This window comes from Strix aluco, chromosome 1 (assembly GCF_031877795.1).
Source record: "Strix aluco isolate bStrAlu1 chromosome 1, bStrAlu1.hap1, whole genome shotgun sequence".
In the NCBI taxonomy this organism is placed as follows: Eukaryota; Metazoa; Chordata; class Aves; order Strigiformes; family Strigidae; genus Strix; species Strix aluco.
The window spans coordinates 98,255,602-98,281,331 of record NC_133931.1 but is presented as its reverse complement, the minus strand read 5'-3'; the positions used below and the strand labels follow the sequence as shown (position 1 = coordinate 98,281,331).

Genomic DNA, 25,730 nt, shown 5'->3' with positions numbered 1-25,730 from the left:
ATGTTTGTAAAATTAGCCTTTTTTTTTTTTTTTAATAGCTCTATAAAAATTAACTGCAACCCTTGCAGCCAGGCAGCTGCCACCCTGACATATGGCTCTGAGCTTAAGTCAACAATAAAACTCTACTTTGTGCCAGGGAACCCCTAACTAATTTAAGATCCTCTAAAATCAGCATCTGTCAGAAAGCAGAGGTTGGAGAAAGCATGTGACATTGCTCAGGTGGAGTGAGTCATCTCATAGAGCTGCAGATGCCTTCAGGGAGAGTTACAACCACCAGACAATATTTCATAGTTTTTATTGATGGCATTTATCCCATGGTTTAACATGTTAATTATACTGTAATAAACATGGCTTTAATATTAAACTTTTCCTTATTATCCAAAGTCACCACAGTCCATTTCAGTAAATATAAAAATATATACTTAATACTTTGTACAATACTGGTTTTTGGTCCAAACAAAAATGGATCAGAAAAGCCAATAAACTTACTTTAAGAATTCCCAATTTTAAAGATTTTCTAAATGGATTTAGGCAACTTTGAATAATGGGATTTACATAAAATCTGAGACAATACTAAACAAAAATGGCTGTAACACACAAAATTAAAATTTCAATTTCACAGATTTGTTATGCCAAAAAAGTACATAGAGAAACAAAATTGTATTTACACATGTTTCATAATAAAATAACAAAGGCGAGACAGGTGATAAAGGGCTGTAAGAATGAAAATATAGAAATAGCATAATTATTAAATGAAGAACTACAGATCTAACAAGTCCTTAGCACGGATCATCCTTTAATCAGTCTTCCTCTATCAGAAAATTTTAGTGCACAATACACCCAAACTCACTCACTTCACACATACACCAGAACAAACTCAGCATAGAAATCATTCGTTATCAACATTCTCTACTCTATACAGCATCCCTCGCTGATATAATTACAATTTCGAGGCGTCAGTAAACGCAGATGAGCGCACATAGTGGTGCAGATGAGGAGGTATTGTACAAGCCATTCACTGTGCAGGCTCTACTCACGGCTACAGCCAGACCATGCCGAGTCAGTGAAAGAAGGAACTTGGAGTCTAAAATAGTTTTGCTTGAGAACGAACGGCCCTGTTGCCAACTCTATTTGTTACCAAAAAGAAAACCTAACTGGGGAGAGGGAAGGGAAGGGCAGCAGAGTTTTCTATTCCTTTAGGCAGATCTGACTTCAGCTAACCCAGCATGAGGTACGATCCCAACAACTGAACAATGCAGGGTAGTAGCTGCTTCGAAAGTTGCGATACCAATCGGGCGATTATTTTCTACGTCTAAATGCAGTCTTTATCTTCCGACCAGAAACTGAAGATCCAGAGGCAGAGAAAACATTTTTCCCATTAGTCCTATCAAAAGAAATTAGTAGTTCAGAGTTTAGGACAGTGTAGCTGAAAATTCAGTAGCAGCACTGAGTAGATACTCCAGAACAACTGTTTCATAGTCTTGTCTCACTAGTTACCCGCTGGAAACAAATGGCATATGATGAACAGGAGGGAGAGAGTTCCAGAAACCAAAAGCAATTAAATCTCTCTTATTCAGAAGGTAAGTAGCAGCATAATGGCTAGATATGGATTTTACCTTTCAAGAACAAGACAATTTCACATACGTTGATGTGTGATATTTCTGACAGCTAGGCTCCTTTAAAGATACCGTTGCTTAGTTAGCCAGTCAGGCTAGTACAAGGAAGGATGCCCAATTTAGTTTCAAACTCCAAAGTTCATCTGAACACCTCATGATTTAACAGCAGTAGAGGCTGAACACTGTCCACTGATATTACCCGAAGCTCAAGCGAAATTCTGATACGGTCTCTTACCCCACTGTAAATGCTGGAGGCTGGCTGAACGAAAATCCTGAAGAGCCAGCAGGCTGTGCCGGTGCTGCTGGTGCAGGAGGATTTGCACTAAAAGTAAATACTCCTGGGTTATTTGGGAAGTTGAAATTAGAAGTACTACTTCCAAACTGGAATACAGAACCTGGGAAGATGGGGTGGAAGCAGAAGGGAGTAAGAAAGTTGAAATCCGAGTTCATCCTTTCCAGCAAAATCCTCATGTTCTTCCCACTATCTTTAATGAATCTTTTTTTACAGGTCGTTCAAGATGACACAGTTGGGGGAGGGAGGGCAGCAGAAGTGCCACATTACTACAGAAATGGTACATATAGAAGTATTCATTCACTTTAACAGATTCACAAAGGGATTCTCAAAGTAACACTGCTGGCACACCAATAATTAATTCTTTATTAACTCCTGTACCACCATGAAGTTTATACCTGCGCATACTGATGTTTATTAATAAAGTCTTAAATTACAGTATTGAATCACGAAGATTAATATTTAAGTAAATTTCCTTGTGTTCGTGCCGTCAATCTGGGGACTCCCTTTCATTTCATGTGCTAACACAGCACCTCATCTAAAAAAAAACCAAAAAACACCAAAACCAAAAACACACACCAAAAATTCCTACCATCAAAGTAACTGATAGGCAACACAGACAATTCAGGGAGATTTTTGTCTTTAAACTGCTTCCTGATTAATGAAAGACTGAGTAATGTGGTGTGCCAACTAATCTACTGATTAGTACAAAAATGTCAGTTACTTTTAATGGAGGCTATTTTGTAAAACTTCTGAGAGGAAAAAAGGAGGCTTTTCCCTTTAAGTATTTGACGTGATGATACCCAATACATATGTTCTGGCAGTGTGTTTTTCAGTAATTAGTGTGGAATAGGTCTGTCTTACACTTGAATTATAAAGATCATTCTCCGCCCCCTTCCCATGGTATTTTATACTTTATTAGTAAAAAGAACTTTAAATAATGTCTTAACCCATAAATGCTTAAAAATAATTCTGACCATATTCTTAGACAACAAAGCCCCCAATCCAAATCAATTGCCAAAGCCTTTTAATGAAGTCAGATAACTAAGGACTAACAAATCCCAAAATAGTATTTTTGCACTGCTTCTGCCATTCTTTGTACAGCCTTATCAGCGAGTACTCCACAGTTTTCAACACTTCCTTTTAATCACTAGATTTCTCAAGAAAATAAACCCCAATATTTAGCGGTAGGGTTGCAACCCCCATCTCTGCTAAGTCTCTCGGGGGGAAGGCTTAATGTGAAACCAGCACCTATGGCACATCCTCTGCAGTCACGAGAACCACAAATGACTTAACTCTGTACCCATTATTTTTATGGAGGGTAATTCTTACACTTAAATACGCGTGCAAGGCAGAAGTCTTCTTCCTCCGTATAATTTAAGGTGCACTTCATGAAAAATCAAATCAAATCAAATCTATAATCTTTGAGACCAAAAGGAAGAGGACGGTCAGCACTCACCAGTACTGGGGGTACCAGAGCCAAACCCTGGCTGTTGGGTCGCTTGCTGTCCAAACACAGAGGGCTGAGTGCTGCTTGTCACCGAGCCAAAGGCAGGAGGAGCAGGCTGAGCACCAGCTGAAAACAACGTTGTCGACAGCGATCCGAAACTTGGAGCGCTTGGCTGGCTGGACCCTTGGCTCTGGCCAAATGCTGGTGGCTGGCTGGCACCAAACGCTGGCCCAGCAGCAGGCGCTGCAGGCCCAGAGCCAAACAGAAATGTAGAGGATGGCCCTCGGGGAACATAATAGAAATATCAGCATCTGCCAGGGCTTTTTTCCACACACACCACACCCTACCCCACCCCACCCCCCAGGAATGAATCTAGAAACAAAGGTTCTAAAGCCCCATGTTTCCCAAGTCTGGTAGCCGAATACTCACCTTAATTTCTATCTGTGTGAGTATATGAAACAAATACTATGTCAGCCAGAACAGAAATTGCACCTTTTCTTGTAAGTAACATGAGAAACACCGTATTTAATGAGAGCCAGACAAAATTTAACTCTCAAACACACTGGCTGCCTAGACTCAGATTACTGTGTTAACATTCATGTTCTAGAAGCAGATTCCCACAAATAGTATGTTTTAATTTGTATTTACTAAAAGCTGTTCATATCACACAGAGAGAATATTCACTCCACTTGTATTTTTCAAACATGCAAAATACAGCTCCTGATTTGTTAGGATCAGGAGAACATGGACCTTTCTTGTCAGCAACTGCACCCCTTCCTGCCCAAGTGTTTACCACTATCAACTTCTGGGGGCCAAATCAAGCTCGCAGTGATCTCTCTGAACTCAAAAACTCAGTTAGCAAAGTAATTTTCTACGTAACATCAACAGACAACCAGCTCATTTGTTCAGTTGCTTCGGTTCTGCATGGCCAGCAGAAATAACGGAATGAAAATATGTGACTGAACAGTGACTCTGAACGCACACAGCAGATCTGCTTACGCAAAACGGGACATTTTAGACAGCACTATTAATGCAATTTAAGCAGCCTTTGTGCAACAGAAAATACCCTCTATTGCATCATAACTTGGAATGGCTGACTGTTTTTCTTTCCAAGAAGATGAATAGATATAAGGTAAAACTTAACATAGGCTTCTGCATTTAAAAAAAAATCCTTTGTGAAGATGTTTGAAATATAGCATCACCTACTAACAAAATGACACTGAAAGTTACTCATTTGTAAGCAGGTTAAATTGATCTGCTGGTTGTTATAATTTAGGAGTGTTTTCTCTCTGTTCTGGATACACCAAAAAGCATGTAAATTTGGTTTCTGTGAATGCCAAGTTTAAGCAATCAGATCAAACTAGATGAAGTCTCTTCCTCACAGGTTCAACATTATTTCCAACATACTGCTAGGCTAGCAGGAATACAGATAATTTGGTGCATTTAGCTGTGTCATACTGCTAAATTCATGCACTGGGGTAACGAACAGAAAACGTGAAGAAACTTTATAGATTCCTATCTCGGTCTTCTCTAAATTGCTAGAAAATTAACAAACACTGGCCGTAATACTTATTGGAAACCAACCCTTACGCAGCAGTAATTGCATGTAGAGGTACTGTGAAGGAAGGATTTTGCAAATCTTGAAATTATTCACAACAGTTGAGAGTTTTAGGTATAGGAGAGAAAAATCAATGAATTTCAACTTTCTTGCCTTCTGAACTGTAAGCACTGGACTGACAGCAAGAAGAAAGAAACTATCATTCGCATGGTGAAAAGTTCCTATACAAATTGAAAGGCTTGTCCTTTGCATAAAACAATGCTGCTGCCAGTTCATTCCTAAACCACATTTCCCAAACTGTGAAAAACCGAGCCCCAATTTATAGCGTTGAATACAAATACTCAAGCTTTTTCTCTATTTTCATGCATTTGGCCTACATATTCTCCAAAGTAAAGTATTCATGAAACAGTATTTCCTTGGTCCACTACAAAATGGGAAAAATGAGAAGAGCATCTATTTAAAATGTACCTGTTGAACTTGATGTGGTGGTGGCTCCAAAGGTGAAGCCTGAATTTGCTGCATTGGTACTGCTGGCGCCCGAACCAAAGAGAAATGAAGCAAGAGCCGTGCCAGTGCTGGAGGATGTGGTTGCTGGTTTGTTTTCTTGAGAGAAGCCAAATGACTGAGATGCTGCAGATTCTGCAGAATTGCCGAAAACAGAGCTGCTCACAGTGTTGCTGGGTTGTCCAAACACAAAGGGAGCGGGAACTGGCTGAGGATTTGAGGAAGAGATGGCGCTGCCAAACACACTGCTGCTGTTGGCTGAAGTAGTGGGTACAACTGTGCTTGAGGAGCTAGAGCTCAAGAAGCTGAAGGATGGCTTTGCTGCTCCTTGATCTGAAAGGAAGAGCAGTACATAAACAACCACAGAAATTCCAAGCAAAGTACAGCAAGTAGACTCCTGTTTCAATCACCATACAAAGAGCAATCCTGAATGACATCTCAACTACTATCCCAGCTACCATCACTTACATAAACTCCAGATTTAATGTGCTGGTTGCTGCCATCCACAATTAAAGGAATGGAAAAACTGTGAAGCACAAGGAACCCACTGCAGTCTAGGCTTCATCGGTTACAAACACTAAGCACTGGCTGTCATTACCTGAACCAGTATTAACCAGTACTTCTGAACTCTTCAAACAAAAATATATTTCAGATGTTCTTAGAACATCATCATCAATCACCAGTAACAGTTTTATGGCTTTGCCCAATGGAGTATTGAAAAACACGGTGATACAGTTTCATTTGTAGCTTGTTCAAAAGTACAGCCCTGTGCCTACAGCTTTAAGTCGGGCAAAGTTTACCATCCTCCAGCCTATCTCTTCCAAGTTTAAATTCATTGTGCTTAAATTCATTGTACTTAAGCACCCTTTTAGGAGCAACAGAGAACAACCCTCCATTAAGACCATTGTTACTAAGTACTGAGTGCAGTTTTACACACTTAAAATAGAGCTGGCTGTTAAAGTCAGTCATTCTGCAGCTTTCTCTAAGCTGCCAGTCTAATCTCCTTACTAATTTGTGATCTTGTTTCAGTTTCCCACTACCTTTTTGTCCAGCAGTTATGACCCCTTTTCATCTGTTTTTAAGGGACTATACTATTCTTAAGAATGCTTGTTAAAACTTCCTTTTGCACAAGGTGCTTCAACAAATGTCTGTAACTAAACCAAACTCCAGAACTTTACCTGGCAGGTAAAAAAAACCAAGCCAAACCCAACCTCAACCCCCTCCCCCCAACAATCTCCCCTCCCATAAAGCCCACAATCCTCCAAACCCCCTGTCTGTTCAGTAGTAGTTCAACCATAAGAATACTGTGGTTAAAACCAATATAACCCTATGTACTGCTTATTCAGGGTTACTTACTGATGCCCTTTTCTGTATCACTTCAGAAGTTAGAAACCAATTCTGTTCTCTAAAACACAGTTGCCAAGTCATACCAATGGAATTCAACAAACAGAATTTTTCCACACAGTGATCATCACTGAAGAACTTGAGATAATCTCCCACTGCAGACTTTCAACAAATTAAAGGAACACAAAACTGTGTAATATCTATGAAGTAATTTTTATACTTTCGTAGCAATAGAGAAACAGCAGTATACCCTGTAGCATAAACTACAAGTACATGGGAATAAGATATTCCCTCTCCCATTCCCTTTCACTATGAAAAACAGCACTAGTCTGATGCCTCTATACTGCACCATACCAGAGCTTTTATCACCAGCTGAGCTGCTACTACTGAAAAAAACAGAATGCCTGTGCTCATACAAGAAGCAATACAGGTTCGTAAGGTGTGGCAATTTTTTTGTCTAAACCTAGCGTTAAAACTCACTGAAATCTAAAAAGGAATTGCTACCTATTGTCTACACATCAACAACCACAACTAAAGACAGGCTACAAGTAGTAATAAAGCCTTTTCTAAAGCTCTACTGCGTAATATATATCAAACCCTATAGATTTTGTGCAGTATGGTCTCAGAGGTATTATTTGATGGACACGAGCAGACAAGACAAAAGTTGTTCTGTTTACCTGAAGTACTAGTTTGTGCCCCAAATGCAAAAGATGGCTTTGCCTGCTCACCCTCCTTCTCCGATGGTTTAACGAAACTAAAATTGAACATAGGTTTTGATGTGCTCTCCTCTTTGGTATGCTCAGCGGTCCCAGCTGAAAAGATAGGTTGTGCCTTTAACTCTTCATTGTCAGCTTTCTTTCCAAATGCTAATGGAGCAGCAGAAGTGACAGAGTCCTGTTTCTCTTCTGTCCTTCCCAAAACAAACTGTGAGGCAGGTGCAGACTCCACACTGCCAAAAGAGAAGCCTCCCTTGGCTGAAAGAGTTTCATCCTTTTTCTCGTCTGACTTCTTAAATGGAAAAGCAGGTGATGCTACTTCCTTTTCTGCCACAGTTCCAAAAGTGAAGCCACTGACTCCGGTTTTATTCTCATTGGTAGTTACGGAAGAAGTAGAACTTGTGCCAAAACCAAAGCCTCCCAAAACTGGTTCCTCTTTCTTCTCCTGCTGTCCCAGGCTCGCTGTCCCAAACTGAAATGTTGAAGGAGCCTGACTGCTTGTAGATGAAAGTCCAAAGGTAAAACTGTTACTTTTACCTTCTTTGTTACCGTCTTCTGATTTAGAGTCTGAGGAAGAAACTCCAAATTTGAAGTCCCCTGCACTAGTAGGAAACTGAAATCCCCCAGCCGCAGTGTTGGAGGATGCAGATTCAGATGCGATGCCGAACTTGAAGCTCCCTTGTTCTCCAAATTTAAAATTTCCTGTGCTACCTAATGTATGAGAAGATTCAGAGGAGGATGGCTGGACACCAAATGTAAATGATGGCATTGCAGCATTTGTGGACACAGTAGCAGTACCAAAACCTGCAGAAGTAATAAATAATGTTAAGTTTGCAATATATGATGTAATACATGTAAGCTTTAGCTACATGGCTGGGAGTCAAGTGCTGAACTTCCCAGCATCAAAACTGTTTAAAAAAAAAAAAAAAAAAACGAACCACAAAACAAGAAAACTTCACACTTCCTCTCTACATACACCTTTAATGGTACTCTGCCATCCACCACCTGGCTTTGAAAAGTACACTGCTAACTTCTTTGAAAGATCATGCTTTTAGTCTAAACTCCAAACTAACAACACGTAAGGCTTATAAAGAACAACTACGTCGTTAATACAAGCTTTTTGCTAAAAAGCATCATCTTTTTCTGGGGAAAGGGTGTGCAAACACAGGCACATTACCTTACTTAAGCAATATTCCTAGAGGAAAAACGAACAATTTTGCCGTACCTCAAAGGAAAAATAATTGTACTTAAAAAAGAAAAACTAAAGAAAAAAATAAATTGCAGAATGCACACCCTTGTTTTTCTCATCAAGTATTACCTTTGAGCTCTGCTTTGGTGCCTGGTTTTGCACTTTCACAGGCTACACATTTTGTGGCTTCTGCTTTGTTTTGGACCAAACAGACCTCACAATCCCAGCTTCCTTCAGGCTTCTTGAATTTGTCTAAATCCAGAAATCCTCCAGAAGAAGCAGAAAATGCAGAAACACTGCTACTGGTCACAGGCACTGAACTCCCTGAGAAATAAGCAAGATAATAGTCAAACATCCTGCTTAACTGATAAAGTGAAAGTGAACTTTTTAAGAAACTCTTAAACGTGCACTAAATTACAAAGCGGAGAAGCGTAAGAGTAAAAAACCATCAAACTACAAGTTAATTCCAGTCAAACTCAATCCAAGAATGTAAACAACAGAAACACCTAGATTCTTCTTTAAAAATCTATGTATGATTTTAAGCACAAATTGAACCAGTGACATTTAAACAGCAACTGCAGTTCAGACAATAGAGCAACACAACCTATTTCAGATGTCAATTAAAGGTACTGCATTCAACTAAAACTACTAAAAGAATTTCGGGTGACATGAGTAACCCATAGTCAAAGTTAGCACCACTCAAGTTAATGACCACTGTCAAGTGATACGAGGCTGAGAATATACCAGAATGATTCATCACCAAATCCCAAAGGACAGACTACACCATGACAAAAAAAAAACCCACAACAGAGAGGAACTCAAAGCTTCCAAACTCACAACTGTGTGTTCACTACACAAGCTACACTGTCTTCAACAGCAGCAGAAACCTCCATAAAGAGGCCCAAAAGACAACACTTGCCTTCTGATTTTTCTCCCTTGTAAAGGAAGAGATGTCACTTGATGCTGCACCCCAGCAGAAGACTTCAGTTCTGTAAGTGTAAGGACTGAAGTGGACATGCAGAAGGCACAAAAGCATCACATAATTGTCACATTCACCTATGGTTTTAAACCATTTAAGAAAGACAGAGGGTAATACCTCAAATTCTAAACAGTGAAGACAGGAATGGGTCTTCTCTTCCACAGCACACCCAGAGAATTTTTATCCTCTTGTTTTACTTGCCTCACTCATCCCCTTGACAGATGTAATATAACTGTGCAATTCTCTGCACCATGATGGTCATGGCAAAGCCCTCAGATCCAAAATTCCTCCTTGCAATGGCTACAGTCTCAGACAAAAGTACCAGCTGATCAGTCTGAGGCTGAAAGTCCATGAGAATAAGCTCTCTCTGAAATGCATTATCTTATCTGAAGAAATTCCACTCTTGCTGTACAGGATGATTACAAAAGCACAATCTAGTCCATCTTAAGATTTCTTTTTTTCTCCCAGGATATATTTCCAAAGGTGTTTTTTGACCTAATAGTATATTAAATGATGTTAAGAGCCAATGAAATTTAACACTAAAATAATTATTTCTGCTTTAAAAACAATAAACTCAGCACACTCAAAATCAATTACAATCACATACAATGAGAAACAACCCAGCGCTGCACTGAAGAAGGTGTCCACCCCCCCAAGGTCTGGAAGGACCCCGACCTTCCGGAACAAGGTCACCCATGTTCTGGAAAGCTACCACTGGCCTTCACAGGCATAGCTGAATATACAGTTTTGGTTTAGCTTAAGACAAGTAGTTAAAGACTACACTGTCTTGAAATCTGGCTTCATACCTCTGCTCAGTTACACACACATGCTGAGTGGAGACATTTTTAGCCATGTTCTGTGAATACTGTTTCTACTTATGTTTAGAAAGAGGGAAAAAAAAAACCCAACAGTATTTTTTAACTTTCTATCGAGTTCATTCTTCCCCAAATTAAAATGAGTAAATAGTTAAATAAGGCATCCAGTTTAGTCCTTTCCTCACCAGTTGCAAGCAGGGTGTATTTGCTTCAATTCAGCTCTGCACTAATACATTTCACAATCAGTTCAATTCACGTGACAGGCTGGAATCTGGGTTGAGACCTCAGAAGTGCCTGTAACCATTCCTGCAGACAGGCACTAATCCATCCTGTCTGGCATGCAGCCATGCTGCTGAAAATGTTTTTTATATGCAACGTATTTTATTCTGTAAAGAATGCACAGAGGCTGAGATTGAAACAACAGAAAAGACAAGAACACACACCTGGTTTCTCGGACTGACAAGCTACACACTTGCTGTCTTCTGCCTTATTTGAAACAAGGCACACCGCACAGTCCCAAGAGCCTTTTGGCTTCTTAAATTTGTCTCCAAACCCCAGAGTGACTGTTGTGTCAGTGCTGCTGGAGGAGGACGTCACTGTCACCGAGCTGTCTGTGACCACTGGCAATGTCAGAGCAGGCATTACTCCTGTTCCAGGCTTTGGTGTCTCACATGCTATACATTTTGTAGCTTCAGGTTTGTTCTGGACCAGACAAGTATCACAATCCCACATGTTGGGTGCTGTTTTAAATTTGTCTTCAAAGCCCAATGTTCCTGCTGTAGGGACTACTGCTTTAGAGGTGACACATTGACTTGAGCTTATTGTCTGCTTCATACTCTCAACTGTTGACACTTTAGCAGCTTCACATGTTACACATTTGCCATCTGTAGTTTTGTTTTGCAGACATGGGTCATACGTGTCAGACTGCCAAAATGAGGATGCTTGTTTAGAGGTGTCTTTACCTGCAGAAAAACTACTTATTGCAGGCCTTGTATAGACCACTGTGCTTGTAACAGGCTGTGCAGATGTAGAGGAATGTGTTTTCACAGACATAAAGCCTAGAAAAAAAAATAAACAGGAAGATGTCTTACTGATAAAGCAGTACCCTCACTACATGTAAGTTACTTACAATATTACATGGCATAAATTTAAACCAAGTGTCAATGCTTACAACTATACATTCCAACTAACTGCAAGAGGAAGTCCCTGGAAATCTTATCTAAAGGGATGAAATTTCATATGCTGCACTGGGACACAACAGAACATTTATTTAAAGCTAGATTTAACTCTTCAGTTCCAAGAAAGTTTTAAATACAAATCTTCACTGGTAGATACAAGTGTGAACAAACAGTACTGAAAGTTGACTGTCCATCACAGACTAGATATAATCCAATTTCATCTTAAGACACCATGCCCAATCGAATCAAATTTCTAAAGCTATTTCTGCCATAGTAGATGACTCACATTTACTTCAGTAGCTGTACAGCAGCTGGTAGTTGGAGCAGCAATCCACATGGTATTTCCCCACAGATACTGAGTATTAATTAAGTAATAAAAATGAAGACAACAGACCAATTGTTATCTATAATCTTTGTTCAAAATGCACTGGACACAGGCCAACTCCTTATTTAAAGGTGCCAATTTTAACTGAAAAGTTGAACCATCAATATGGAAACACTAAAGAAAATGCTACGGCAATGTATCTTCGACTGCAGCACAAATTACTTAAAGCTAAAATGAAGAGGGTTTTTTATTATTATTATTATGTTGGTTTAGAGCTGGGGGGTTTTTTGTATGGGAAGTGGAGTCTTTGAACAGTGTGGATTTAGAACCTGCTTCTCTTAAGATAAAGAAAATGAATGTCACTTCACTCACAGGTCTTTCCTTAAATAAAATGCACAGTGTATTTTCTCTCACAGTTCTTTCCAATATAAAAAAGGCACTGCCTTCTTAAGAAGTATATAGATTTATCATTTCATAAAAAAAAAAAAAAAAAGGGTCCTGATGCAACTGAAGGCTTATGGGAAAAGATCAAATTCAATAAAGTCCTTTTTCTTAAAACAAAAAACATGACCTACACACACTTTATTAAACAGTTGAAAACAACTGCAATTACTTAAAAAGAAAAAATTAGAAAAGGGTTTTTAAAGTGAAACAGCCCACTTCTACTTAAAATTTACATGTGAATCCATAGTAACTGTTATTATTTAAAGCCAGAAATTTGCAGCTTTTGAAACATCTTTAGGAATGAAACTGTCTTTACTGTTCTTAATTTCCAGACGTGGTGAAGGTGGGAGAGGAATGTTTGTAAAGCATTTTACAAACATTTCCTTTCTAATTCCATAAATTTTATTCATTTAAAATGAAACACTGAATATTTGACTAATTCTCTTTATACTTCACTTACAGTTACATCCTAACTCATAAAGGAAAAGCAATGCATCTGGTTTGAAGTTGCAGTTTTCCTTTTAGCAATAAAAGCCACTTAGAATAGAAGGGGAGACCAACGCTAACAGATGCAGCGTTTAACGTTAATGTTGTCCTATGCTTGTATTTATAGCTAATATTGCAATTAACAGTGCCAAAGAGGTTTTTATGTTGTTATGGTGGTGGGCTTTTTAAAAATCAATGCTGTTACACGCTAGCATATTTTTTGCAATATCTTTTTAAAAGGAGTTCATTATCTCACCAGGGCTTTTTAGAATGTCTAACACGCTTCCTTCTTTTAAGACCTTTGCAGGTTTGGAGGGGCCATCGTATTCTTCTTCTTTTCCCATCTTATTGCTGGTGCTGTTTACAGTGGTGGTATCTTTAAAAACAAACCAAAAACACCTTTCACAAAGAAATCCATTTAAAATATATTCACATTTGCTAGAAACAAGGATTTCACTTATATAAGACTCTTCAAAATTCTACCTTGTTTACAACAGTTTATAATTCCAATTTGATTAAAAAGCAGATCTGTCACCGAAAACATACTTTACCTGGAATTGCTAATATGTTCAGAAAGGATAGATTTAGTATTTAAATATACAAAATAATAAAATCAGCACTTCAGATCTGAAATGCTGAAATTTCTGTTACCTAGAGTAAGTAAGGATGTCACTGGTGTATCACTGGATCCAGAAAGCTCTGTTGATTTTACAACAGGAACACTAAATGTAAACCCAATCTGCTATGAAGAAAAGAGAGACTTTTCAGATCCTGAAACTAAAGAAACTTTAATCAAATTTCACACACAAATAATAATCTGAAATCCTATCTTCAAACTTTTGGTATACAAGCTGAATGACAAATTATAAGCCAGAAACCTATACATTTCTTTTCCCCATTATCAGGGCCAATTCTGCTTAATTGTTCTGCAATATTCTACTAAAGCCTTGAGGAAAGGTTGAACTTTACTTATTTTACTTACAGACAACGGAGGTAGCACTTCCGCCTCAGTAGATTTCACAATTGGAGATGAAAATCTGAACACAGGACTGCCAACATTACTTGCTGGTTGTACCTGTATTTTCAAAAGAATTAGGGTTTGTATCTAAAAGAAAAACACCCTGGTGAAACAGTAGCAGCTACCTGAGTTCACTTATCTAACAGACGTTCTTCTGTGAAGCTGGGAAATCTGATGTTTGGTATTTATTTCTAATCCACAGATAGGAGTTATAATAAAAGAAAATGAAGCTTGTAAATAAGATTATAGTACAGTATCATCAAAACCAAATCCCATAAACCAAGAGAAAAAACTGAGATGCTACTCAGATCTATTAAATATATGGAAAAGCAGACCAGGCAACTCAAAAACCTTTAACTCAGCTCAATTGTATTCAGAGCATCAGCAAATATCTCAACATGTCAAAGCAGATACTAAAGCAGATATCTGCTTCAAAACATACAAAAATATTAAGTACTCTGGAACAGATGAATGTTTATTTTTCTGCAGTAATATTCCAATTATTGTACCCTAGGCTCACATTCTACACTAGGCTCATGTGACCATTAATGCTACCTCTAATTTATTAACTTATCTTGGCATAAGATTCCAAGAAAATCTCCATAGCATTGAAAGCAGTTATACAATTATGTTAACTAGAAGTTTGCAAAGTATAAGATGGACAGGGGGCGAATCAAAAACTTTATGTCTCCCCCTCCACCTCCAAATCAGAGTACAACCCTGATTTATTCAACAGGATATAAACTAATGTTGTTTGGTTTCATGAGCGCCGTGGAAGAAGTTAACATGAAACAAAGCACATGTATACTCATCCTAAAAAGTATTCACAACATACAACAAAGATTTACCTTGTTCATCCCTGCTGTTGAAACAGCGCTTGGTGACGATGAGACAGTACTACTGGCAAGAAAACTAAAGGTGAAGGAAGGCAGCGATGCAGTACTGATGGGTAGGGGTACCTTCGGCAGTACTGGTTCCTCCACTTCCTAGGTGCAAATTTTAATTGTCACAAATTTTAATTTTTCTCTTTCTTTAAAAAGTTGTAAAATTTAGTTCTTCTCTTACAAGACATACTACCTTCCTACCCTGTCCCATCCTTAATTTCTTAACAAAGTTAAATATAACAGAAAGAGCTATAGATTAAGACAGAGCAAGTTTTCAACAGGAACCCTGACCTCCCCACCTCAGTCTGCCATGTCATTTTAATTTATGGCAGGCGTGTTTCCATGCAATACTACATTCATCACCAGTCCAGTAAGAATCCTGAAAGTTAGCTCAGAATTGTTACCTGTGCAGAACACAGATCAGATTTACTTTTGTTTTCTGTACTTTAGTTATGAAAAATCTAGAGAAGCATCATCCTTTCTAATTATCCTCTCATCTCTCCAATTACAAGTACATTCTCAAGGCAAATGAGAAAGTGTTCCTCTTACAAAATTAGACAGGACAGCTGCCAAAGTTTCTGAAGTCACTACTGAAGTAAACTTGGAAAAATATGTTTAAAGAAGTATGGGGGTTCCTTAGACTATCAAAAACCCCAAACCAAGCCAAAGCATAAAATGCCAAAAAAGAAAGCCTGACTAGCAGCATAGAAGATCACACTCTGGTAAATATAGTCTATACCATGTATCAGGATGCAAATTTAAAACTCAGAAACCTGTGTACCTTAAAAACTGGTCTTATCCTTGCCTTTTAAACTATTTGATCACCAAGATTAGATTAGTTAGGGTGCAAATGGGAATAGCCAATCTAATCACAATTTGCACAGTAGTACCAAGATCTACCAAGAAGCGACTAAGCAGATACAAGTTGCTACTACAGAAATTTAAAGTATCCTATAGCTTAAATCTTTCAGAGTTTTGATTTGAAGAGTCTATTGGACCTCCATATTCGGACCATTTGTGTTACAGAAACATTCTCCAGTATTTACTATTTCTTCATTTTCCATCAGCCAGAAGACTGATTTAAATTTTTTACATTTAAGATGCAGTAGTAGGCAGCTTACATAAAATCCAATCAGAAAAATAATCTTCAGGATAGTCATGACCATAGTTTTATTAAATGGACTTTTCCGATTAAAACAAGAAAAAATCTCTCGCAATGAGTTTAAGTGCCAAAAATTGCAAATTATTATCAGTAGACATGCAGAACACTGTCTTCTGCTTCAGGCTCTTGGCCAGTATCTTTCTACATGACTTAAATATGAAATAACAAAATTAAATCAACTTTGTTTACTTACTTGGCACTTGTTTCAAACATCGTTCCTTTATAAAAAACTCTACAAACCTCCACCAAAATTTGTTCATTCAGCTGCTAATGAGAAACTTTATAGCATGAAGCCTCTTCAAGATAATATGACTACAGATTTCAAAAATATAAAACCAAAGTTGAAGCACTTAAACAGATGAATAAATTTGAGCTTGCCCTGAAACCCAGAGCAAAAAACCCACAAAACTTAAGTGGCATTATTATAAATTACTATGAGGCAGTAAAACTGTCATACTTAGCTAGTTACTTCAGTAATCTCAGTGAGAACAATTAACTTAAAGAGTCCCTTACCTGTTGTTCTTGTCCAGGTTTTGATACATAGTGTACTCCTCTTTCCCTTCTCATCTTGCCACCACCACTCACTCCTCCTCCTGAGGACAGGCCGTTGGATGCAGGAGTACCAAATTTGGGGTAGGTCAAATTGCTGGGACAGAATAACAATACATGGGTTGAGAAAGGGAAAAAAGAAAAAAAAAAAAAAACAGGGAAAAAATTTTTTAAAAATCAACTATTTCTTTCAAGCTGTTATTGCCACTGTTAGTCCTAGAACTGATACCCTGTGGCGTACAGACATGCAGACATTTGCCTTAAACACTCTTGATATGGAGGAAACCACAAGCAAGAACGAAACACCGGTTTCCGGCCCCGCAGAGGTAGGACTGAACAATAGTCCTGTGGTTCTGAACTAGGCAAGAACCTGTGATTTTAATTCCTGCCAACAACTAACTGCACAGGCATAGGGTGCTAGGTTGTTGACTTTGAGGAGGGTCTCATATGATGCGACCCCCAGAATAATCTCCCTGCAAACACCCGGGACACACTGAGCCTGCACCAAACCAGACCATGCCTACCATCACATGACACCACACCCTCCATGCATATGCATGAAGTTTCTTGAAACCAGGCAGAGATTTTGGGACTCAGACTGTATAAAAATGGTACCATCGGAAGCTAGGGGGGACACCCCCACCACCAAGACACCAAGAATCAAGAGAACCAATGGGGCGCTGCTGGATCCACAGGTGGTAGTATCTTTCTCTGTCTCTCTCTCCCCCCGCCTCCTTTCTTTCTCTTTAACGAATTATAACTAGATCCAAGTAAAAACATGTAGCACGGGACTTGCTTATCCAGCTAAACAGTTGCCATCGAGTTACTGTATCTAACCACTTGCCTTGTATTTTGTACTAATGAATTGTTCAACTGGTTGGCTGGTGTCATTTCACCTTAGTTCAGCCCAAAGGTATCTCAAACTTGGTCACAGGTCCCAACGGGAGGGAGGCTGTCCTAAACGCCACCTTTCAACTGTTCCACAAGTTGCTAAATACTGGTAAATATCTGACGTTCTAACCAGCAAAGCTGCATGAATAAGAGCAGCCAAGAGAAGGACATAGATAAGAAACAGTCAAAACATCCATAAAGGAATGATGACTAAGCCAGAAGACCTGAAATAGAAGAACTGATTTAGATTGTTATTTTCTAATGTTTCCTTTTAATAGTCCAGACAGTGGAAATTTTGACTGCCAGTTCTTCAATTCTGTGATGAGCATGTATCTTTGCAGGGATGTAGAAGAGTAACTAAAAATATATATATATGGAGAGAGCACGTGCATGCGTGCACGCATGAAATGCTGCCAACAGCTCTTATGGAACAGAGAGGCTTAAACTTGTGTGGCAAGATAATACAGCAGAAGCTTCAGAAGCACCTCTGGCTTTCCTGGGGCCATCAGCAGAAGCAGCAGAGGTGTTTGGGTATGCCAACATTCCAGAAGTCTTTTCAGACATGAATACAGATCCCTTTTGTAAGGCATACAAAGGCATTTCTCTGTTCGTTACAAAAGCCTAGATCCAAACCAGAAAGGTTTTCTAATCCAAGGGGGAAAAGAAAAAAACCAAAAAGAAACAAACCCCACGACACCCCTCAGAATAAACAAACAAAAAACCCAAGAAACCCATACCACACCCCAAACCAGAAGTGAACTAGGGAATAACAACAACAAAAAGCAGTATAGCATCAAAATGAAGTATCCCTGGAAAAATTACCATATCAAAGCTTATCCTGCAGCCAAGCAGTCAGTCATTACAAAAGTATATTTGATCAAACTAGAAGACACCAGGTCAAGTTTCCAGAAGACTGAGGAAAAGAATTGGTCTAAACTTGTCAGATACTTGCAAACAGTCTGCTTAGCACTGTAACCACTGAGACGAAGACAGATCCTTAAGGCCATACGCTCAAACTTTTCTCTAATCCAAACTGACAACCAATTCGAATTCTGAAAAAAAATCTCATGTCAAAATAGAGCTTTATTCAGACAATTATAGCCTGTCTACAATAGCCCATACTCCTCTTTTCTGTTAACACCGGTCAGCTTCTAAGTGGCAAAGAGAGTCTTCTGTCTTCAAGCAAGTAAGTCCAACCCACTATTCTGACCCAGATTTTAAAACTAAACAGCCTTTGGTAGGCTAAACAGATGTACCAAAGTCCTGCAGGTTAGCTGCATGAAGGGATTCTGGCCAGCTACCCCTTAACAGCGCTGCGTTCCTGCTCCAGAACATGACACCCAACAGAGACTGGCTTTATAAAAGAATTTTTAAAAAAGGACCATCTACTTTACAGACAAAAGTAGAACATAGTCATAAAACCTGTGAACCAAATAAAAAGCAGTATCAGTTTTCTGGATCTCCCTTCTACATGGAGGAAAAGAAAGGAGTTCTATCAAAGAAAATTTAGAACAGTTTGAAAACCCACAGTTTAAACCTAACATCTGTTTGCACCTATGCCAAAACCTTAGAGCCAATCTCTGACACCCCTGAAAAGGTGGCTGCTGTGAAGTCAAACTATCAGATGCCAAAACAAAGGTTCGGTTTGATTTTTCTTTTTGCAAGCCAAAGAATGCCCAAGGCACCATAAGAATTGCTTGGAAGATGAACGCAGAGACAACAAAATACAATTCCCTGCTACTGTTCTTTGAAAGGGACAAATCCTCCAAAAAACGTATCCTTTGAATGCAAAGTGCCTTAATTCAAGGGTTACCCAAAAGACTAGTTGCCCAGAAGAGAGAGCTATCAATATTACCTGGAGGTGGTCATTCTACCTAAACCAAGCAAGCAGTGTAATGCAAGACAATCTCCCCAAGAAGAAATACAAGTATTAACTCTCCTGGAATTTTGTGTTTTAGAGACAAGTTAGCATTTGGCCTCAGATCATTCTAAAGGGCCGATGCTTTTTGTGCAAACTCACAGAGCAGACAAATTACCTCACCATCAAAAATGTGGAACATTGTTTTTTTTACTCTTTAAAGGAAAAAAAAAAACCCAAACTTAAAAATTAAATCTAGTCCTGAACCGTAAGTCACTTCACCTTATAAAGAATCTCTCAGAAATAATGATTCCTTTAGGATCAAGCTTTCAGCCTCCAAGCAATGAAATAATTAGCTGAAATTAACAGCTGTCCCCCTAATAAACATCAAGATGCCCAAATGGTTAAACTCTCTCATAATACAATTTTTTCACTTTACTGAGAACTGTTACTGCCCTTCCAAAAGAACACAGGCATGCAAACTGTAGTGACAAAGGAGAGAACTTTCTTCTTTCAAAGTGTTTTAAATTAATAGATTTGTCATACCTTTCAGATGGTTTTACTCGCTGTTCTGCAGGAAAACTCTTCTCTCTCATATCCTGCAAGTGAAATTTCAAAATGTATCTGAATGTATTTATAAACTATACACAAAGCAAAGACAACTACCCACACATGTTTTGTGTTGGGTTTTTTCATTTGTACCACTAGATATACCTCACCTACTAAGCTTGTTCCCTAGCCACTATGACTATCCACTTTGATCTCTGGCCTGAAAAGACTCTGGCCATATAGACTTAACATCTGGTCATTTTTACATTCAGATTGATACTGGAACCATGGGTGGGTTTTTTTCTGAAAGAGATGCCAATCCTGTTTTATCAGGGAAAGTTTATCAGGGACTTCATCTACACCAAAGTGACCAGAATGGGTAATTAACAAAGTGATCAGAACACATAACTGTCAGAAATCTCACTCAGAGCCCATAGCTCACCTGAAGGAGTTTATACACAGCATGTTCCATCAACAACAGCTTTGTGTACAGGAGCATATGAAAGGGAAAATGTCTCTGTATTTTAACATTCTTTCACTGAGAACAGCCTGACCCAATAGCACATCATCATATTCCAAAAATAACGACCAGCCACTTACTGTTCCAAAAATACAATTAAATCCATAAAACCTCAAAGTATCTCTTTCACAATGGTTCCCACTGTCTTAATGCTTACCTCAAGCATACTATCGGTACTCTTTGCCAAGAAAGAGCACCTTAGTAGAATAATTGGTTAGAGACATCCCAAGCTTGTAAAAAGCAGGCAGATAAGGACCAGAAAATTTACTTACTTTGTGCTTTATATCTACCCTCTGGTGAATTTTGCTGGAATCAGTAGCTGGAGTCAGAGACGGTTTAAAATACTGGGTCCGACTCACTGACAGGGAGATTGCCTTTGGTGTCACAAGTTTCTGGACAGGTGGTTGCTGCGATTCCATCTTTGAAAGGGAAGCAACAATCAAATTATACTTGCATCTGCCCAAATTACCGCAGCATTTACTGATGAAAAAAGTTACAGAACTATAAACCTCCCATCAGTCTCAGCACCCAGTGAAAATTATTTAGAAGTGTTGAAAGCATTTAGCTTGCAGAGGGAAATCACCAGAAAACCAGTTATGAAATCCAAAAAGCTATAGAAGTAGCCAAAGTCTGACTGATTCCCATTTCAAAATTTGGCAGTTAACTTCATAGACAAAATAATTCATGTTACTATAATCAAAATAACTCATGTTATTATAATATTCTCCCATCTTTTCCTTTCCTCTCTTCATATTGTGATTTTTTTTTACTGTCTTAATCTGTTAATTTAACATTCACAGCATTAAACAGCTAATTATACAGGCTTCTAGGTTTCATTTTTCCTACATTTTCCTCCTTTAAAGTCACACTGTATTTTACAACTTTTTTCTTTTTTTTTTTTTTTAATTTTAAAATTTTTTAAATAGTCCAATTCATTAAAGTATGTTCCAATGTTTTAGAGCTGCATTAGATGCACTTAAAATTACTGGTTCGACTTTCCTTGTCAAAGCATTTTCACAGACAAGAGTTAATTTTTAACTGAAAACACTGCATATTCTGCAAAACTGACTTAACTGAATTGTGAAACAAGAAAGACCTCAAAAGGCTACAAGATTTACCAAAGGCTCCATCTGCAGTCTTAAGGATCAGAAGAATCAGATTTAGGATGCATGCTATTATTTAAATTAATATCAACAGAAAACTGTGTTTACAATGCAGCTTTAATTTCACAGTATCTCCCAGTTCTTGGTAATAAAATTCACACTCTATAAAGTGAGTAAAAGTACTTCTTTCTAAAAACTATTAGTCATTTTGAAACCTTGAGTAAAATGTCAGTTTATGTAAGTTCACAAACTTGTTTTCAGTGAACGATGGTGCATTGCTGTTTTTAAATGTAAATAGAATGGAACTGGAATAGAACAGTTGAGTCAGAAGGGACCTACAATGATTATCTAGTCCAATGATTATCTACTCCACCTCCCCTCCTCAGGAAGCTGTAGAGAGCAACAGGGTCGCCCCTCAGCCTCCTTCTCTCCAAACTAGACAAAAGCCCAAAGTCCTCAGCTGCTCCTCCCAGCACACATCTTCCAGCCGTATCACCAGCTTTGTTGCCCTCCTCTGGACGCATTCAAGGACCTTCACATCCTTCTTAAATTGTGGGGCCCAGAACTGCACACTGTACTCAACGTGAGGCCGCACCAACGCTGAATACAGCAGGATAATCACCTCTTTTGACTGGCTGGTTTGATGTGCCCCAGGATGCGGTTTGCCCTCTTGGCTGCCAGGGCACACACTGCTGACTCATAGTGAGCCTGCTGTCAGCCAGCACCCCCAGATCCCTTTCTGCAGGGCAGCTCTCCAGCCACTCCTCCCTCAACTTATACTTGTGCCCAGCATTACTCCATCCCAGGTGCAGAATCATAAAACAGTTTGGGCTGGAAGGGACCTTTAAAGGTCATTTAGTCCAACCCCCCTGCAATGAGCAGGGACATCTTCAACTAGATCAGGTTGCTCAGAGCCTTGTCCAACCTGACCTTGAATGTTTCCAGGGATGGGGCATCTACCACCTCTCTGGGAAACCTGTTCCAGTGTTTCACCACCCTCATTGTAAAAAATTTCTTCCTTATATCTAGCCTGAATCTACCCTCTTCTGGTTTAAAACCATTACCCCTTGTCATATCATAACAGGCCCTACGAAAAAGTCTGTCCCTATCCTTCTTATAAACCCCTTTTAAGTACTGAAAGGCCGCAATAAGGTCTCCCCAGAGCCTTCTCTTCTCCAGGTTGAACAATCCCAATTCTCTCAGCCTTTCTTCAGATGAGAGGTGCTCCAGCCCCCTGATATTGTGATCCTCCTCTGGACCCACTCCAACAGGTCCATGTCCTTCCTCTACTGAGAATCCCAGAGCTGGACACAGCACTCCAGGGCGGTCTCACCAGAGCAGAGGGGCAGAATCGCCTCTGTCAACCTGCTGGCCACGCTTCTCTTGATGCAGCCCAGGATACAGTTGGCTTTCTGGGCCTGTGAGCAGACATTGCTGGCTCATGTCCAGCTTCTCATCCCCCCGTACCCCCACGTCCTTCTCTGCAGGGCTGCTCTTAATCCCTGCATCCCCACAGCGTGTATTGATACCAGGGGTTGCCCCGAGCCAGGTGCAAGACCTTGCACTTGGCCATGTTGAACCTCATGAGGTTCACATGGGCCCACTGCTCGAGCTTGTCCAGGTCCCTCTGGATGGCATCCCCTCCCTCAGGCATGTCAGCCGCACCACTCAGCTTGGTGACGTCTGCAAACTGGCTGAGGGTGCACTCAATTTCACTGTCTATGTCACTGATGAAGATCCAGCACTTGTTCCATTTCATGCCACTGATGATTGCCCAATGCTCCAATCTAGATCCCTCTGCAAGGTCTCTTGTCCTTCCAGAGAGTCAACAGCACCTCCCAGTTTAGTATGATAAGCAAACTTGCTAATGGTGTATTCAACTTCTGCCTCCAGATCATTGATAAAAAAATTGAACAGCACTGGCCCTCAAATTAAGCCCTGCAGAACACCGCTGGTGACCAGTCACCAGCCAGATGTAGCCCCATTCACTGCAACCCTTTGAGCCCTGACGCTCAGCCAGTTCTACACCCAGTGCACCATGAACCTGCTCATCCCACCGTTGGATAGCTTGTCCAGAAGGATGTTGTGAGGGACAGTATCAAAAGACTTACTAAAATCCAGAAAACCTACATCCACCACCTTCCCTTCATCCACTAGGCAGCTGACTTTATTGTAGAAGGATATCAGATTAGTTAGACAGGAATGTATAATGAACAAAAAGTAAGTTGCCCAGTTAGATTTTTAATACAATAAGAGCTATTCCGCATGGTGCAGATCCTTGAAATAAGAAAAATACAACAAAAAATACCTGCAGAAATTTTGCCTGACTGTTCAAGTGTTCTGTCAACCATATGTTTGCTTTAGCAGGAAAACACACAACCCTCTCCTCCCCTTCTCATCAAGGGCTACCCTTACCCTGCCAAATTTTATGAATTCTAGTATTATGAATAGACAATTTCTCTACTTTTACCCAGTGACAGCTGTGTGCAACATTCACTTTCTGACTGACATCAGGCTCCACGCTGCAAATCTAGTAGATCTTTCTTAATGCCTCATCACAGGTGTAGTTCCACAATTTAACTGAGAATTCATACCAGCTTTGTTTTCAATTATTTGGATAATATTTATGGTAAAGAAATTATATGCTCTACTTTTCAATATTCTTGCAATCCAGCATGTGGCAAAAGATGGTACAAAAAATCCAAGATGTTTGTAAACTGAGGTGACTGTAAAATTAATTATATTTCTAATCAAGAGATTAGCATAGAAACTTCTTGAGACGTTCTGTTCATTTTCTCATTAAAACAGCAGATGAAAAGTTTGCATGGAAGAAAAACCACACTTCTGTTCCTTCGGTTGCCTGATCTTAAAGTGGCCTTTTGTAGGTTTTACAATTTAATAAACTCAATGATACCCCAAATTAAAGTGATTAAAAAACATTACTAGTTTCCTTCTCCTTACTTTGAGTAGTAATAAAAACCATAGATATTATTTTTCTGCTTGAAACAAACATGGAAATCTGCACAACGTCTGTATGATCACTCAATCAGTATTTTTCTATTTCTGATCATTTCTGCAAGAGAAAGCTTTCCTAAACAGAAAGATTAACATGCAACTTAACCCCAAGTTGCAGGACAAGCTAAAACTACTTTGTGTGTTCCAGAGAAATTGTTCTTGATTGACACATCAAGACACCACCACATAAAGAAAATATAATTCTTAACCTGGGTAATCTTCACAGTCCTTCATCTAGTGTGGGTAGAAAAGACATTTTTAGCAATTTCTACACAGTCAAGACAGCTATAATTCACGTAACACTAATATTAACTTGAATTTATATGTATGCTGTCATTGAGGTTTGTGACATTTCTTCTTATGGTTATAAAGCATAGAAAGTTATCTATCTCAGCTTAAGATGTTACTGGTTCTTACCTGTCTTCGTTTGGATTGGAAGCTAGTAATGTTCAGCAAGCTCCTGTCCACAGGCTAAGGGGGAAAAAAAGCTTAAATATTAGAGGACAAGTTTCTTCCTAAGAGAGGATTCCATCCAACAAAAACTTGGGGGTTTTGTGATCAACTTACAGAAGACAGTGGACTAGAAACAGAAGACGGAATCCTTTTAGCATCCTGTTGAAAAAACAGCGCAATAAATTAAACTGGACACTACATAAAGAAGATCTTCATTCTATACTGGCACATCTACTATGCTTTACAAACACATGAAATAAAACAGCTTAAAGGAGTGCCATTTACCGCCAAAGGACTTGACATCTTCTCCAATGACTGCAAGATGCGCCGTGCTGTGGAACTTGTCACACCATAGGACTGCACGCTTGCTTGTTTAGCTTTCATTTGCCTTCTTACTGGTGGCTGAAAAATTAGTATTGCAAATATTATGATGTTTGATTTTTAATTAAGCATGCATGTATTTTATGCCCTATAGCTGCACTGAAGATACAACCAATACTCTCGTGATGCCAGAGAAAAATGCACTCACTGGGCATTCAAGCCATGAAGAAGAAAATATACTCACTGACTTCATAGAAGTGTAAGTGGGGCCCCACACATCTTGCACATGGGATAAAGCAACAAAAGAAATACTTAAATGTAAAAGGTCATAAAAGGGAAGATGTTAGGCCTGCAGGATCTCTGAAGCAGTAATCGGGAAAACAGAACTGAAACAAAGGCTTGAGCTGCAGAAAGTACTTTCAGTAACAGGCCAGATCTCAGAGTTTCATGATGGTATAAGCATACCATCTTAAAACCAATGTATACAACCATCATCACAAATTTCTAGTTT

At 39.1% G+C, this 25,730-nt stretch overlaps 1 protein-coding gene across 6 annotated transcripts in view; it reads right to left on the bottom strand.

The window, feature by feature from the left end:
• Positions 1 to 279: 279 nt before the first annotated feature.
• The window catches only part of NUP153 (nucleoporin 153), a 46,942-nt gene continuing 21,491 nt past the window's right edge, over positions 280 to 25,730 (bottom strand). For 3 of the 6 annotated variants that reach the window (XM_074828614.1, XM_074828623.1, XM_074828660.1), the window contains 17 exons: positions 25,184 to 25,300; positions 25,013 to 25,057; positions 24,863 to 24,916; positions 20,600 to 20,746; positions 19,805 to 19,857; positions 16,474 to 16,606; positions 14,763 to 14,900; positions 13,879 to 13,971; positions 13,548 to 13,638; positions 13,153 to 13,272; positions 10,907 to 11,521; positions 8,799 to 8,993; positions 7,442 to 8,284; positions 5,385 to 5,753; positions 3,368 to 3,640; positions 1,852 to 2,011; positions 280 to 1,384 (listed from right to left, as the gene is read on the bottom strand). In XM_074828614.1, coding sequence (XP_074684715.1) covers positions 1,300 to 1,384; positions 1,852 to 2,011; positions 3,368 to 3,640; positions 5,385 to 5,753; positions 7,442 to 8,284; positions 8,799 to 8,993; positions 10,907 to 11,521; positions 13,153 to 13,272; positions 13,548 to 13,638; positions 13,879 to 13,971; positions 14,763 to 14,900; positions 16,474 to 16,606; positions 19,805 to 19,857; positions 20,600 to 20,746; positions 24,863 to 24,916; positions 25,013 to 25,057; positions 25,184 to 25,300 — 3,531 coding nt within the window. In that variant the 3' untranslated portion in view covers positions 280 to 1,299. Of the gene's footprint in view, positions 1,385 to 1,851; positions 2,012 to 2,035; positions 2,447 to 3,367; positions 3,641 to 5,384; positions 5,754 to 7,441; positions 8,285 to 8,798; positions 8,994 to 10,906; positions 11,522 to 13,152; positions 13,273 to 13,547; positions 13,639 to 13,878; positions 13,972 to 14,762; positions 14,901 to 16,473; positions 16,607 to 19,804; positions 19,858 to 20,599; positions 20,747 to 24,862; positions 24,917 to 25,012; positions 25,058 to 25,183; positions 25,301 to 25,730 lie in introns of those variants that run through there. The other 3 variants (XM_074828642.1, XM_074828632.1, XM_074828649.1) reach the window with 3 other exon arrangements.